Consider the following 15,853-nt stretch of genomic DNA (forward strand, 5'->3'; position numbering starts at 1 on the left):
AATGAAATTTCTGCGATGTTTCCAGAACTCTCTAGAACTCTCTTATACGAGACATTCACAGAAACGCTGGCGGGAGAGTTCTACGAGGAGGGCATAAAGAAGCTTTGCCCTGCTCTTGTGCCACGGTTCACCACATGCGTTGAACGGAATGCGTTGAACGGATTATGTGGAAAAATAGTCAACAAGTGTATCAACAATATCCTGTAATTTTATTACAATATCCTGTAAAAATATAAAAATCTAGTACGGTACACTTACTTTCTGAACATGCCTCGTATTTAGGAGAAATTTGTTTCAGTTTTTAGGAAACTATTAGTTTTAGGGAGTTTTCGCGACAGAAGGTTGGCGACTGCTGCATAGAAAATCAAAGTATCTGTATGAAACACAAACTATTAAAATATGTGCATGTCGTACACAAGATATTAACATGTTACGCACATTGATCATATTCTGTGACTTAAAAGTGAATGCTTTTTTAAACCGTTTTTGCTTTATATACGTGTATATATGTGTGTGTGAGTAATGGGGAGAGGTTATATCATTCTTGAGCATGTATTAATCGGCTACATGTCCATTATAAACATCTTTCAATACAATATTAAGTATAGCTGTAATTTGAATTAAAGGATAATTGCAATATTGGAAAAGTAAATACAGTAGTATATATAATGTAAAGCCAAAATGGCTGATAATTATACCCACAAAACAACAAATTGCAACATCCCAAATAAAAATACCCTTACAAAAACAAAAAAATTACGGTAAAAATACAATAAAATTCAAAAATTTCAATAAATTACGTAAAATAATCAGTAGCTTTAATTTGACATTATTTTTTGTTTTTATTTCGTATACTAATAGTTCCAAGTGCTTATTTCGATTTTTCTAAAGAGAGTATCACATATGGAACTACCAAATATAAAACTGCAGTTTCAGAAGGAACAGTGGATAGGCTTACCATAATATTTTCTTCTCAAACCGGAACAATTTTGAGAAAATACTCACGACAGAAAATAAAGCCTACTAGGATAAGTACCTATGATTGAAAAGGCTAAATAAAGTTGTTAAAAACACAGCGAATGATATATATGTTGAAACCATGCCCAAAGGAGGGAATGATTTCAACATTTATGGCTCCTTATTGGTTTACTGGTTTTTTTATGTTATATTTTTTGAGACACAATGAAGTGTTGACACTAGACACTGGATTTTTTCACATCCATTTTGTTTTTTTATTTACTTTACAGTCTTTAAACTAATTATTCCAATTGACAATACGCATTTTAGGCTGGTGTGGAGAGCACGTGGATGGACAACACAAAGAAAGTCGTCTACAACAATAGTTTTATTGTTCTTCGTGCTAGTATACAAATATTTCAGTGGTCCCAACTCCGATACATATAACTCGCGTAACATATAATGATATCGGAAAGAGAGTGCAACAATACTTCGCGACAATTATAATCTGTGCTTAACCTATCTTATCCTAACTTAACCTAATCTATATACTAAATGAGACAGTAGAATTAAGGAAAAATATTAATATTAAGAATAAGAGAAATAAGGGAAAGTTTGCTGGTGGGGTACCCGGGTCTCTTCTCTTTCTTTAGAGTCCACTCACATCGATGAAAATGCACTCTGATGATCTTCCGTCCTTCTTGCGATGTCTCGCTCTCTTTGTCCTCCTATCGCTCCTTTTTCCTTCGTTACGGCCACCAGGATCTCCTCGCCTGTCCGTCCTCTCCCAACGCTAGCTCGAAAGTGTCTCTCCCCTTTCTCTCCTTGCCTCGGGGCCTGCTTCCACACCCTTGTTTTCCAGTGTAGTTCTTAGAAATGTTTCACCACCAGCAGGGAAACAGGACCGTTAGGAAGTACGAGGAAGGGTTAAACAAAAGATCGAGAGAACTTAATCCTAGGCTTAATACAAAAATATAAATATATATAAAAAAAAACAACTGGTGTATCACCACATACCCCCCCCCCAAGTCTCAAACACCGTAATGTAACTTACGGTAGTCAAGTTTGCACCCGCGGAGATTGTACGGGTGTTGTTTTTTTACAGAACTACCATCATGACCAGTCCCTGTATCGTTATTAACTTCAGGTTCACTTGATCGGTGGTTGCCTTCTTCCGCTCTCTGTCTTCTGTTAGATATCTCCATCCTCAAGTGTTCATATGGATCTTCTTCTTCCAACTCATCTTTCTCTACGGGTGTTTCCCTGATTTCCCGTCGTTGCGGAGCTCTTTTCGTCTTGTCTTTATACACTGGGGCGTAGTAGGCCTTTAGGCGATCAATATGTACTACCAGTTTTTCTTCCCTACGATTACCACTCAGTTCTACTGTTACAGGGCCTAGTAAACGAACAATTGTATATGGCCCTACATATTTCGGGGAAAATTTCCCTGTTCCCTTCCGTTTACCCTTCCGGAGCAACCACACCTTTTGACCTTCTTTCCATTCTCTAATCTTTTTTCCATTGTTTTCTCTCATTCTGTTTTTTAAGTTCCGCTTTCTCCCCAATTCGTATGCAGTCTTCCTTAACACATTCAATTTATCGACGAAATCAGGACTCCTCTCTTGGTGACCGATGTCCTCCTCATCTTCTTCTGGGAATGCATTCGGAAAACGGGGATCAACCCCGTATAAGAGAAAGGCAGGGGAATCCTCCGTGGCCGAATGAGTTGAGTTGTTATAAGCGAACGTGGCCGGGTGGATAAAACTGTCCCAATTACAATTGTCACCCATTGATATCCGGGCGATGATTCCACATATCGTTTTGTTAAAGCGTTCACATACAGAGTTTGAGGATGGGCGATAGGCGGTCGTAACATTGTGCTTTATCGCCAGATCATCACATATCCTTTGGAACAAACCCGAAGTGAAGTTTGCCCCTCTGTCAGATATAATGACATTAGGGCAACCATAACGACATATAATATTGTCAAAAAACTTTTCAGCAATTTCCTTAGACGTTTGATTTGGGATAGGGATTGCCTCAGCATAACGGGTGTAAATATCGACCACAGTTAATATGTATTTATTCCCCTTCTGGGACGTTCTTAGTGGGCCTATGATGTCAGTGGCTACCTTCTGAAAAGGGAGATCAGCAGTTTCAGTTTCCTGAAATGGAGCCCGGCCTTTGTTTAGGTTATGCTGCTGGCAAGTTTTGCAACCCCTGATTACACGTTTGACATGACTTTTTAAATTTTTTATATAATAATACCTATCAATTATTTGACATGTTTTCTTGACCCCGAAATGGCCAGATAGGTTGGAGCTATGGAAGGACCATATGACACGATCAACCATATCCCTTCCCACACACACACGGGCCCACTTCCTAAGCCCCATCCTACCTGGCTTCACATTCACAACAATTTCACCGTCTATCTGGAATTCAGGCTGTATTCCGTTTATAACCCCTTGACCATTAGTCTTTTTACAATCTTTACGCAACCTTATTAAGAATTCATCCCTCTTTTGTGACTCTACCACTTGCTTCCACAATTCCTTATTGTCAATCATGTTGCTACTCACGTCCTTCTCTGATCTCTTATTGCCCAAATTAGGTCGTGATAGCATATCGGCTACTTCATTACTCTTTCCTTTTATATGATTGATCCTTAAATCATAATTCGTTATTTCAGTTGCCCATCGCATTAATCTTTTATTGTGATTGTTCATATTATTTAAAAATATGAGGGGTTTGTGGTCAGTATACAAATTAATTTTATGACCTAACACGATTGGTTTAAAATGACGCACTGCCAAGATTATTGCAAGACATTCTTTTTCAATTGTGGCATAGTTCTTTTCGGCCCCATTAAACTTACGGCTAAAATATCCTACAGGGTAAAACATCTCGTCCTCCTTTTGCCCTAGGACGGCACCCATGCATTCATCGGATGCATCGGTGTACAATTCAAAGGGGGAATTAAAGTTCGGATGTCTTAACAGAGGGGGACTTGACAATATGCATTTAAATTCATCAAAACTTTTCTGGCAATCCTCGTTCCACGAGAATTTTCTCCCCTTCTTAGTTAAGTTCGTCAAGGGTGCGGCAATGCCTGAAAATCTGGGTATGAAACTTCTGAAGAAGCCCACCATGCCTAAAAAACTTCGTACTCCCTTCACATTAATGGGGGGTTTCATATTTAATATGGCGCTGACATTACTACTGTCGGGACGTATCCCCTCTTGGCTTATAATGTGGCCCAGGTACTTTACTTCACTTACAACAAACCAACTTTTCGTAGGGTGTAATTTTAGGTTATTCCTATTCAGAATCCCTATGACTTTGTCAAGTGCCGTTACATGATCATCTATGGTTTTGGAAAACACAACAATATCATCTTGAAAAACATAACAACATATCCCTATAAATCTTGCTAAAATTTTTGACATAATCGCCTGAAAAAAACGGCCACTATTTTTGGCACCCTGTGGAAGTCGGCACATCTGAAATTTCCCCCACGGAGTAGAAAAGGCGTACACGTGTCTAACAGATGGATCTAAATTTATTTGAAAATACCCTGATTTTAAGTCCACTACAGAAAAGTACTTGCACCCATGAAATTTGGTTAGGATTTCATCAACGCGGGCTACAGGGAATTCTTGGGACTCTGTTAGGTCATTTACCCGCCGGAGATCTAATGTCATCCTAATGTCGCCATCTTCCTTTTCAATGATGTGTATCGGTGAGTTCCACGCGGAGGAACTTTCCTCGATGATCCCTGCCTTTAAATAATCATTTATTAGCGACTTTAACCCCTTTAAGTAACACTCGGGGATCCTATACTGACGTGTACTTATCGGTCTGGTTTGATCAATAATGGGTTTATGCGTTTCACCTATCATACCCGTCAACTCTTCTATTGATTCAGCAAAACAGTTGGGATGTTTCCTAAATATATTATACACGCGATCTTTTTCCTCAATCGACAAACCGTCTAACCCTTGAATTGCCAATTGTTTAACATTACTAAAATCGTCATACGGACTCATGAGTCCTTCATGGTTCGTAACAGTATCTTGCACAGCAATCCTGACCTTCTCGATGATTTTGTATACCTTGTGCACAATATCCATTCCCAGCACCCCATCATAATCTACATGTCTAGGCAGTTTCATACATGCGACCGTCACTTTGTTCGATTGGTTATCATAATCAATGTCCACATGTATGGTTCTTTCACACTCCGTCACTTCGCCCGTTATACCCCTTATTCCCAACAATTCACCTTCGATAGTTGCCCTAACTACGCTCCTTTCTGGTATGCAAGCGATGGCCGCTAGATTCATTATTGACTTTTCAGCGCCCGTGTCTATGAGGAAGCAAAATTTTATCCCATTTACCGTTCCTTCAACGATAGGAAGTCCCTTAGGTGACAAATATACCTCATTAGCCAGTCTTATTTTAATGCAAGGAGCCTCATGCTGGCCCGTGTGACGCTCCTCTTTTAGTTTAACGGTCTATCCCTACGATCTGGGCAATTCCGCGCAAAATGGCCTTCCTTACCACACGTGTAACATTTCCTATCAGTAACCTTCCTCTCCTTATCCTCTTTACTCAAAAGCATACTAACTGCCTCGACTAGTGTATCGAGTTTCTTCTCTAACCCTGACATCCTTTCATCTATCTTCTCCTTTTGAGTTTCTATACCTTCACACTTCCCTATCATCTCATTAACTTCCTCCTTGACTCCCATATTTACTCCCTTGTGTTCAAAACGACTATCGCTATACTTCTCTATATTCTCTTCGCGTTCAGCTATGTCGAAAGCTTCTTCTAACGTTTTTGGGGCTCTCCGTAAGACATTCCCCCTTATGTTACCTCTTAGGCCTTGTATAAAACGCTCCATAATTATATCATCACGGAACATGCTTAACTTATTATTCCCTTTAACTGCCCTGGCTAATAACGTCTTCGTCCGAACCGAAAAATCAGTCACAGATTCACCATTCCTCTGTCTTATGTTTAAGAGTTGGTCAACTATAATTTTGCCACTGTCCTCTTTTTTACTAAAACATTTAATTAAATCCCGTTTTATTTCATCATATGACCCGGGATATTGTTCCAGGAGGCACATAAACGTAGTTAGGGGCTCACCTTTCAATTTCGCTTGCAACACAGCAACTTTAACATTATTGCCCCACCCTGCTAAACAGGCAATATTTTCGATGGTATTGAAGAATTGTTTTATATTTATATTATCATTCTGAGTTCCCGAAAACATGGGAATCATACCTAAGAACCCTGTAATAATTAATGGTTGGTTTTGACTTACATTCTCTGTTACCACCGAACTTCCGATTTGGTTGTCCATACTTGGCATACAATATGATAATATTACAATAAGAAACCTAACTAAACCGATTATAAATTACAATATGTATCACCTACGTACATAGACTAAAGACTGTGCACCTCTATTATTGTTGGGATCCTGTCGCGGACGCCATTGTGGAGAGCACGTGGATGGACAACACAAAGAAAGTCGTCTACAACAATAGTTTTATTGTTCTTCGTGCTAGTATACAAATATTTCAGTGGTCCCAACTCCGATACATATAACTCGCGTAACATATAATGATATCGGAAAGAGAGTGCAACAATACTTCGCGACAATTTTAATCTGTGCTTAACCTATCTTATCCTAACTTAACCTAATCTATATACTAAATGAGACAGTAGAATTAAGGAAAAATATTAATATTAAGAATAAGAGAAATAAGGGAAAGTTTGCTGGTGGGGTACCCGGGTCTCTTCTCTTTCTTTAGAGTCCACTCACATCGATGAAAATGCACTCTGATGATCTTCCGTCCTTCTTGCGATGTCTCGCTCTCTTTGTCCTCCTATCGCTCCTTTTTCCTTCGTTACGGCCACCAGGATCTCCTCGCCTGTCCGTCCTCTCCCAACGCTAGCTCGAAAGTGTCTCTCCCCTTTCTCTCCTTGCCTCGGGGCCTGCTTCCACACCCTTGTTTTCCAGTGTAGTTCTTAGAAATGTTTCACCACCAGCAGGGAAACAGGACCGTTAGGAAGTACGAGGAAGGGTTAAACAAAAGATCGAGAGAACTTAATCCTAGGCTTAATACAAAAATATAAATATATATAAAAAAAAACAACTGGTGTATCACCACAGTAGAAAGGTTTTGTTTGTGACTGTTCATTTTTCATCTAAACAGAACAGACTTACAAATGCTGATCAATATTTTAACACCCTTTCTTCAACTGAATTAATCTTCTTTAAATGGACTAGTGACATGAGTCATATCATTAGTCCTTTGCTGGAATTAACAATTAGAAGAATGATGTCATGTTATTCTAAATCAAGTTGTATTCAGTACAAACACTGTCTTCACCTATTCTCATTATTCCAAGTTAACTTAATCAGACTAAATCTTATTGTGATTAACTTTCATCAATAAATGTAGTATTACAGTATCATATGATTAATTCTTTGTTATACAAACTTAAATAAAAGTGATCTGTACAACTTAAAACTGCTACTAAGTTTAATTTTTAATTGATTTGATTACTATTTCTATTAATTTAAAAAATGTAATGTTTTCATATTTCTGATTTATTAACAAACATTTGAATGCAAATTAAAAGTATTACATAAGTGAGTAAACTTTATTCAAAAGATGTTCTGTATAAAACATACAGAAGAGCTGGAGATATATAAATCCACTAAAATAGCAAGATAATTAATTTTAAGGACCAAGGAACCATCTTTAGCTCATGAAGTCTTGGTGTGAGATTCTTTGGCTTATGAGGTTAGAGGCATACACATGCCTTCTCAAGATCCCTATGAATATTATTTGTTAAATTTACTCTGTTTAATCCTGGGGGATAATATAGATCAACATTGTTTGTTAGGGTAACTATGTTAAGGCTCTGACAATATTTGTACAAGAGCCAATCATGGAACTATATGACTTTTTGTAAAATTCAAGTTATCTATTTGAATTCTCTTGACCATTTATATATTTATTTTTTATTACATTGAACAATATATTTTTGTTCAATGTAATAACCTGAGGAGGGCCTTCAAAAGGTCAAAAGTATTTATTTACTTGGTTTATTAAACACATTTGCTGGTTAGAAAGTGTGTAGTTTTTGTTATCTTATGTGAAGTTTATCAATTTAAATAAAAAAGTCTTGAATATTTGTGTTGTTTAACATAACAACTTGATATAATTTATTACAATTTTTAAAAATAATCATATACAGTAAATTCAATCTCTTGTAATGTTCACTTCTTCAAAAGATGGCATAATTTCTTTGAACTATTTCTTTAAAAATATTTTTAAGTATTAGCTTAAATTTGAAGAAAATACACAAACATGAATCAATGATGTGGATTATAAGACCTGATTATGTTCTCTTACAACCTACGGTTAATTATTTTTAGTGTTATGATAGATATTTAGATAGAATAGATAACAAATATTTGTTCACTAAATGAAATTCTAATAAGATATATCTTGTTTATTAAAAAAATAGTTTAATTATTATTTTTTTATTTAGGTGGGAGAATATATAATTTTTCACGTAAGAGCTGATTATTATGTACAGAAATTTTTTTATGTTGTAAGTTTTTTGATTTTTTAAATTATCATATATATACTATAAAAAATTATAAACTAAACTAAATTTATATCACAGATACTTTCCAAAGGAATGATATTATTATCTGGTTATGAAGAGATGATTTCAACTATTAAGACCTTTGCAATAACTGTTGCTGCAGAAATGTCACCTTCAGCAACAATAGTTGTTTATGATATAGCAAGAGAAGGTATAGTTGTCTGTGATAGTCTTACATTTCCTGTGGATGGAATATCAAGAAATAATGTAAATAAATTAGCTTTATACTATAAAAAAATAAAATATCATTTACTATTATTAAACAATATGTTTTTATAGTTTACAGTAACATTAAATGAAAGAAAGGATAAGACATTAAATACCGTTGAAGTTATAATTAAAGGGAAACCTGGAACTTATGTTGGATTATCAGCAGTAGACAGAGTTTTATATAGCATGCATACAGGAAATGAGTTAACTCATGCACAGGTATTTTAAATAGAAACATTTCTAAGTATCAATAGTATTAATCTATAAAACAGAATTCTGTTTTATATATTGTAAAAGCTAATGGAAATTTTCACTGATAACAGATAAGAGTTTTTCACAAAATATATACCATAACAAGTATAAAACGGTTTAAAATTATTATAAATTCTAATGTCTTTATACTATATACTATAATATGACTAATATACATAAAAAGAAATACATAAGTTCAATTTTTACCAAATGACAGTTGTTAAAATTAATATTTGAATTGGATAGTATGAACACTCTACCTACTTAAAATCAATAATTTTAAATTCTATTATTGAGTTTGTTAAAACAAATTTGAGTTCAGTTAGCCAATAGTATTAAGCATATAAAAAAAAATCACTTGTGAATGTGTCTCTTTAATCCGATTTTCAGAAGAGGGACTTAAAATACAAATAAGTCCGAAATGCATTTGACAAACCAATAAAAGAAGTTCCTAACCTGAAAGCTGTAAATGATAGTCTACCGAACTGAAAATCGGATTAAAGAGACACATTCACAATGAAATAGCAGCTACCATATAAAAAAAAATTACTTGTCTTATAAGTTTGGCATTTACTTAAATAAGTAACAATATTTTATTTGTTTCATTATAAAACCAAAATCATTTATTGTTCATTGTAAACAGTAATTTTTTTACATTTAATATTGCCAGTTAATTGTTATTTCATATTCAAAATTTAATTTCAGTAATAGTTAAGAGACATTTTTTTTCAACCTTTATTTATAGTAATTAAACTAAATTTTTATGGTTAGGTATTAGGAAAAATGAATACTTTTGATGAAGCAATGAATGGAACTCTTTCACATATGTGGCATTCTAGCATTGGCAGTCCTGGAAAGATTGTTCATTTTCCTTCTTCAACTTATGGCATTGATACCAATAGAACATTTGAGGTATTGTTTATATTGCATTTACATGATCACATTTCTAAACTTTTTTAAAAATGAATAAACAAATTCTCTGTATTCAGTTTGCAGGTTTAATCATTTTTACTGATGCAAATATTACAAAGCGTCCAGGTAATTGATTTTAAAATAATTTTAGTTATTATTATGGAAATAGAAAAAATGCTTTTAATGGAATTTGAAAGATAGTAAATTAACAAACAATAGAACATTCAATTTTCCTAAATTAATGTTAATTTTTTTTATTAATTTATTGTTCCTTACTCTATTTAAAAGCATTTTTTTAACTTATCAATAATTTGGAGTTATCATTTATTTTTATTATTATTGGTAGTTGTTATTTATTTCAACTTATATTTTTTTATCATTGTTTTAATGAATTACATTTAATAATTTTATAAGAACTTAAAATTTAAATTGAGTTTTAGTTAATTTGAGTCAAGGTTACTCTGTTATTTGATTTCTATGTTGTATAAATTTGCATCTTGATGAATACCAGATTTTTCTTTGATGTAGTATCTCCATTCAGTTAGAAAAAAAAAAAAAAAGATTATTTGAGGAGATTAGAAGTCAAAATATGTTGCTAGCTTATCTATTATTATATCTTGATTGTTTTTGTATGGTATTATTGATTTGCAGTGATGCCATATATATTTTCAAATAAATACGTGAGTGAGTACATAGGAGGTATGTAGATGAGGCATCATTGTGAAGGACTATAAAGCCTCACCTAATCACCCATGAACAATTAGGTGAGGATTTATGGTATATATATAGAATGAAAATGCAATACTTTACATTTTATAATAAGTTTATTTTATTAGTCCTTATTGATTAATTATTTTTTTCATTTTTTATATCAAATTGTTTTATTATATTCGTTTTATCATTAGAATATTGTGATCAATCTCAGGGATATGCTACTTGTATGGATGGAATTTCATGTTATCCACTACAAAAACTATGTGATGGAATGAAGGATTGTGATGATGAATCAGATGAAAGTGGATGTAAGTTGATGATCTTTATTAAAAATTTTTTCTTGATTTAATTTTTAAAATATAATATGATTTTTATTATTCATAATAATACTTTTAAATTATTAAAATTGAAATAATATATAAATAATAATTTGTTTTTTAATTAATAAAATCACTTTTTAAACAATATTTAAGTGTAATATATTACAGAAAATTTATTCAAAATACTATTTTTAGTATATATAAAAATATTGTAAATATAGATTATAATATTTTTGAAATGTCCAATTCTCTTCAACACGCCTTCCATTTGAGGTCTTCATAATCAGTCTTTTGCAGACGTAAGTACATAAAACGGTCTTATCAGTGTGTTAACATTTTGGAAGCTTGCATATAATCCAATATTTGTTGCTATTTAATCCTTAAAATATAAATAAGGTATGCGAAAAACCATTTTTATTTTACAACAGTCATGCCAATGTAGAGTATTATATTCTTTTTGCACTTTTTGGTTATTTATTTATTTATTTATTTAATAAGTGGATGAAATGCTGCAAAATTTTTATTATACAATCAGCAATAATCATAATAAATTTATTTCAAACTATTTCATTTGAAAATTTTTAAAAATTGCTATTTGTACAAATTTGAAAAGTTATGTAAATTGCTTATTTTGTATATAAATTAATTGAATGTATTGCTTCAAAAAATTAATGAATCAAATTTAAATAACAACATAAGTATTATTGCTATATGTATTAAATAATAATATTCATTTCTGGCATTTAATTATTTGAAAACATTGCTGCATCTGCATGCAAATCTATGCTTGTTATTGATGTTTCAAAGCATAAATTATAAAAATTGTGTTAATTTTCGTGAAGTAAATATTTTGAATTATTTTAGGTCCAACTCAGAATGTTTTAGATTTGGAAAAATTTCGTCTTAAACGTTTTAATCGTGTTCAGAGACTTTATGATAGTTCATGGCTTTGGCAAGATATTAATATTGGGTGAGTAATATAATAAATTATTTTCATGATTAAATAGATAAATGAATAAGAATTTGTTTTTTCTTTGTAAAATGTTTAATAGTAAAACCTTGTTAAGTCAAACTTCATTAACTTGAAACTGTCTATAGGTTCCAGACACAGTATATAGAAATTTCTATATAATACAGTCATTAAGTTGAAATTGTCAGTACTTTTAACTCATACCTATTTTCTCATGTATTGTACCCTACATCAATTGATAAGTTCCTTATCTTTATTTTCTCTTATATATATATATATCTCATGTAAATATAGATGATCAAGATAAATAAGCCGTATGTCTCCATGCTGAACACAATACCACACCATTACAATCTCCTATCAACATCCTTTTACTGATAAAGTATATTAATGGCAATCTGAATGGGGAAAAAGGGGATACCTTGACAACATACTCAAAAACATAATAAACTATATAGAATTTTGTAATTGTTCTGTGAAAAGATTCTTGGGATTTGCTTGATAACAGAAAATTCATGGGCACAAAAAAATTTGGAAAAATTGGATATTAACTCAAAACTCTTTAACTTGAAGTCAGGATTTTTTTTACCCCTTAAACTTTGACTTAACATGGTTTTACTGTATTATGTACTGTTGGCTATGGGCTGCATGCATAAAACTTAATGAATGGTACAGTTACCAAGTTTCTCTGATGTCATTATTTGCATGCATCAGTAATGAAGTGGTTATATCAGTAGGAGATGTCAGATCAAGCATTTATCACTTTTTGATCCATATTTGAATTTTTTAAAAATATTTTACATAGAATAATGAATTTTAGATAAGTAAAACTTGGATATGTTTATCTAAGATCATTGTACCAAATCATTTCTTCTAACAAGTAAGATCTTTCATTAAATTTCTTTTACATAATAATTACTTCATTTCATTCATAAGACAGAATAAAAATTTGTTATCATTTGACAAAAACTTTTTTATTACTAACATATTATTGAGAATGTCTAAATGAAAGTGAGACCTGTACACTAGAATAGTATATGTTCGCTTTCATCTTTCAACAAGATAATGGAAAATGGCTACAAAGAATAATTCCAACTGTCGGGATAGGAATAGGAATTTGCTTCACTTCATTGTCTGATATAATACTTCAAATACTTTTTAAGAAACCTGAAGATATGGAAGTCTTATAGTAACAAATCTAAACTATATGAAGGATCCCTGTATTTCAAAGTATAGCACTAGCACTTCTGCATAGCTGTAAAAGTGCAAGTGATATGATTGTGAAATAATAGGCAGACGTTAAGCAGCTTTTCAGTTATATTTTTACTTTCATTTGAATACGTTATTTTTTCGGCTCTCAACAAGCAATGAAATATATTATTTATAAAACTATTTTGAAAGTTGACATATTTCTTTCTTGAACTACTGTTCATAACTCATCATTAAAGAATTGTTAAAAAGTTATGTATTGTATAATTCATTATTAAACAAGATTTTTCATTCATTCTTAGTGATCTTTGTTTATTTTTGATATAATTAGTTATTAGCAGTCAATTTTGTATTAAAATTATAAATAAGACAACAATATTACAGCAGTTATTCTTTGATTTATTTTGTGAAATTTAAAGATATATACTTTATGTTATGATCTTATACATTCATTTAATAAATTTCTGAACTCACAAAGTATAAACAAAAAAAAAGAATAAAACATTTACAAGATGAAATAAACAAGCATGTCAAAATGTACAGATAGTTTCTTAAAGACAAAAGTGAGTATCAGATCTATTTAATATTTAAAATGTCTCTGACTAATAACCTACAAAAGTTGTTTTTAAGCTCTAAGGAGTTTCAGAATATTATACTGTAATAAATCTATTTTGTGTTCAAAAATCACACAGAAATCACAGAACCAAACATTCCATTATAAGATTATACCATCTATCGGGCAAATCCTGACAAAAATTTTTGAGCATGCTGAAAGTTTTAATAAGAATAATAGACCTATCTCTAGCACTAAACAATAGGCAGAAACGTTATTTGGTGTGAATAAAAAAGTATGGACTAGTATAAAGCCTATTATATTTACACATGAAATATATTATAATGAAAAAGTATTAAAAATTTTTGATGATAATTCAATTTTTGTGAACCTTTGACACTGGGGGCCCAGTGTCAAGGACTGACTCTGGGCATTCTAAGCAAGCCCAGGGAATTCACCCCTGCTATCTATTTAATTGTGATATCTAAATACATTTTGTTCAATATATGAATTGTTATAGACAAAAACCAACTTTGTGTGGTTGATAGAAATTTTAAGAATGTAAAATCAACAATAATAAAAAAAACTTTTCTAGTCCCTTAGGTCATTACATATTTACAATTCCCGTTCCTTCAATATCAACTCACTGGATTATTAGTGCTTTTGGAATGAACAGTGTTCATGGATTTGGAGTACTTTCTAAAACTGTTGAAGTAAGAATGAATTTTAATTGTTTTTATATATTAACTCTGAAATGAATAAAATTAATACTTTATTTTATTTTTTATTAGATATCTGGTTTACGTCCATTTTACATGACAGTTGAAATAATTATTTGAAAACATTGCTGCATCTGCATGCAAATCTATGCTTGTTATTGATGTTTCAAAGCATAAATTATAAAAATTGTGTTAATTTTCGTGAAGTAAATATTTTGAATTATTTTAGGTCCAACTCAGAATGTTTTAGATTTGGAAAAATTTCGTCTTAAACGTTTTAATCGTGTTCAGAGACTTTATGATAGTTCATGGCTTTGGCAAGATATTAATATTGGGTGAGTAATATAATAAATTATTTTCATGATTAAATAGATAAATGAATAAGAATTTGTTTTTTCTTTGTAAAATGTTTAATAGTAAAACCTTGTTAAGTCAAACTTCATTAACTTGAAACTGTCTATAGGTTCCAGACACAGTATATAGAAATTTCTATATAATACAGTCATTAAGTTGAAATTGTCAGTACTTTTAACTCATACCTATTTTCTCATGTATTGTACCCTACATCAATTGATAAGTTCCTTATCTTTATTTTCTCTTATATATATATATATATCTCATGTAAATATAGATGATCAAGATAAATAANTAATTTTAAAAATTAAAAAAAAATTATTGTATTTTGGAGAAAGGAAAAACTAAAAACAGTTTTTGAACAAAGATCATTGTGGGATAAGCATGTTGAATGAAAATTGGCCTAGAATTAGGTATCAGTGACTAATTAATTATTGCCCAATATTGGACTGAAGTTTTCATGAATTTTAAGGTTACATACCAGTATGAAAATGTGGTTTTTGAAAATTTAAAAATTAATATTTCTTGCTATGGTCTCTTCATTTATTCTCCCTACTAACACTTGATTTTTCTTTTCTGGTTTCATCATTATTGGTTACTTCTAGAGCTTCTCCACTTATAAAAAAGACATCCTTCGTTTTCTTTCATTCTCTGATCCCTCTAATGGATTTATGTTAGCAGACTTCAGGTGAAACTATGGTCTAGACCAGTGATTCTCAAACTTTTTCGATCCACCGCCCCCTTTGTTCCATAAAGTTATACCCAACGCCCCTAACCCATTTTCTCTTGTGTGAGAAAAGGATTGGAAATATTCTTAGGAAAACTTTTCTATGAATCTCACACTTTGTGCCCTTACTGTACATTGTTCTCATCATCTGGAAACCATTAAATGCAATGTTTCCTCTTATCAGCCCCAATTTTGCCTTTGGTCACCGTTCAATACCCTGCCTCTATCATAGATCTATTCATCGCGCCAGAAGGGGGC

At 31.9% G+C, this 15,853-nt stretch overlaps 2 protein-coding genes across 2 annotated transcripts in view; one reads left to right on the forward strand and one right to left on the reverse strand.

Moving 5' to 3' along the window:
* Positions 1–5,461: 5,461 nt before the first annotated feature.
* LOC111638963 lies at positions 5,462–6,328 on the reverse strand. The gene has a single exon (XM_023384744.1). It carries the CDS (start codon positions 6,326–6,328, stop codon positions 5,462–5,464), a length of 867 nt encoding a protein of 288 aa, XP_023240512.1.
* Positions 6,329–8,538: 2,210 nt separating this feature from the next.
* The window catches only part of LOC111638974 (CD109 antigen-like), a gene marked incomplete at its 5' end in the record, with an annotated part of 38,379 nt that continues 31,064 nt past the window's right edge, over positions 8,539–15,853 (forward strand). Inside the window, 10 exons of the mRNA XM_023384752.1 lie at positions 8,539–8,598; positions 8,674–8,862; positions 8,935–9,084; positions 9,889–10,029; positions 10,107–10,155; positions 10,935–11,051; positions 11,928–12,033; positions 14,391–14,508; positions 14,587–14,623; positions 14,979–15,010. Of these exons, the coding sequence (XP_023240520.1) occupies positions 8,539–8,598; positions 8,674–8,862; positions 8,935–9,084; positions 9,889–10,029; positions 10,107–10,155; positions 10,935–11,051; positions 11,928–12,033; positions 14,391–14,508; positions 14,587–14,623; positions 14,979–15,010 (999 nt within the window). The remainder of the gene's footprint in view (positions 8,599–8,673; positions 8,863–8,934; positions 9,085–9,888; positions 10,030–10,106; positions 10,156–10,934; positions 11,052–11,927; positions 12,034–14,390; positions 14,509–14,586; positions 14,624–14,978; positions 15,011–15,853) is intronic.

Source organism: Centruroides sculpturatus, unplaced genomic scaffold (assembly GCF_000671375.1).
Source record: "Centruroides sculpturatus isolate CEXI.00-Female unplaced genomic scaffold, Cexi_2.0 scaffold90, whole genome shotgun sequence".
Classification (NCBI taxonomy): Eukaryota; Metazoa; Arthropoda; class Arachnida; order Scorpiones; family Buthidae; genus Centruroides; species Centruroides sculpturatus.

Bases quoted from the DNA above. Each gene is read 5' to 3' on its own strand.
- LOC111638963 (XM_023384744.1), bottom strand. From the start codon at position 6,328: ATGGACAACCAAATCGGAAGTTCGGTGGTAACAGAGAATGTAAGTCAA.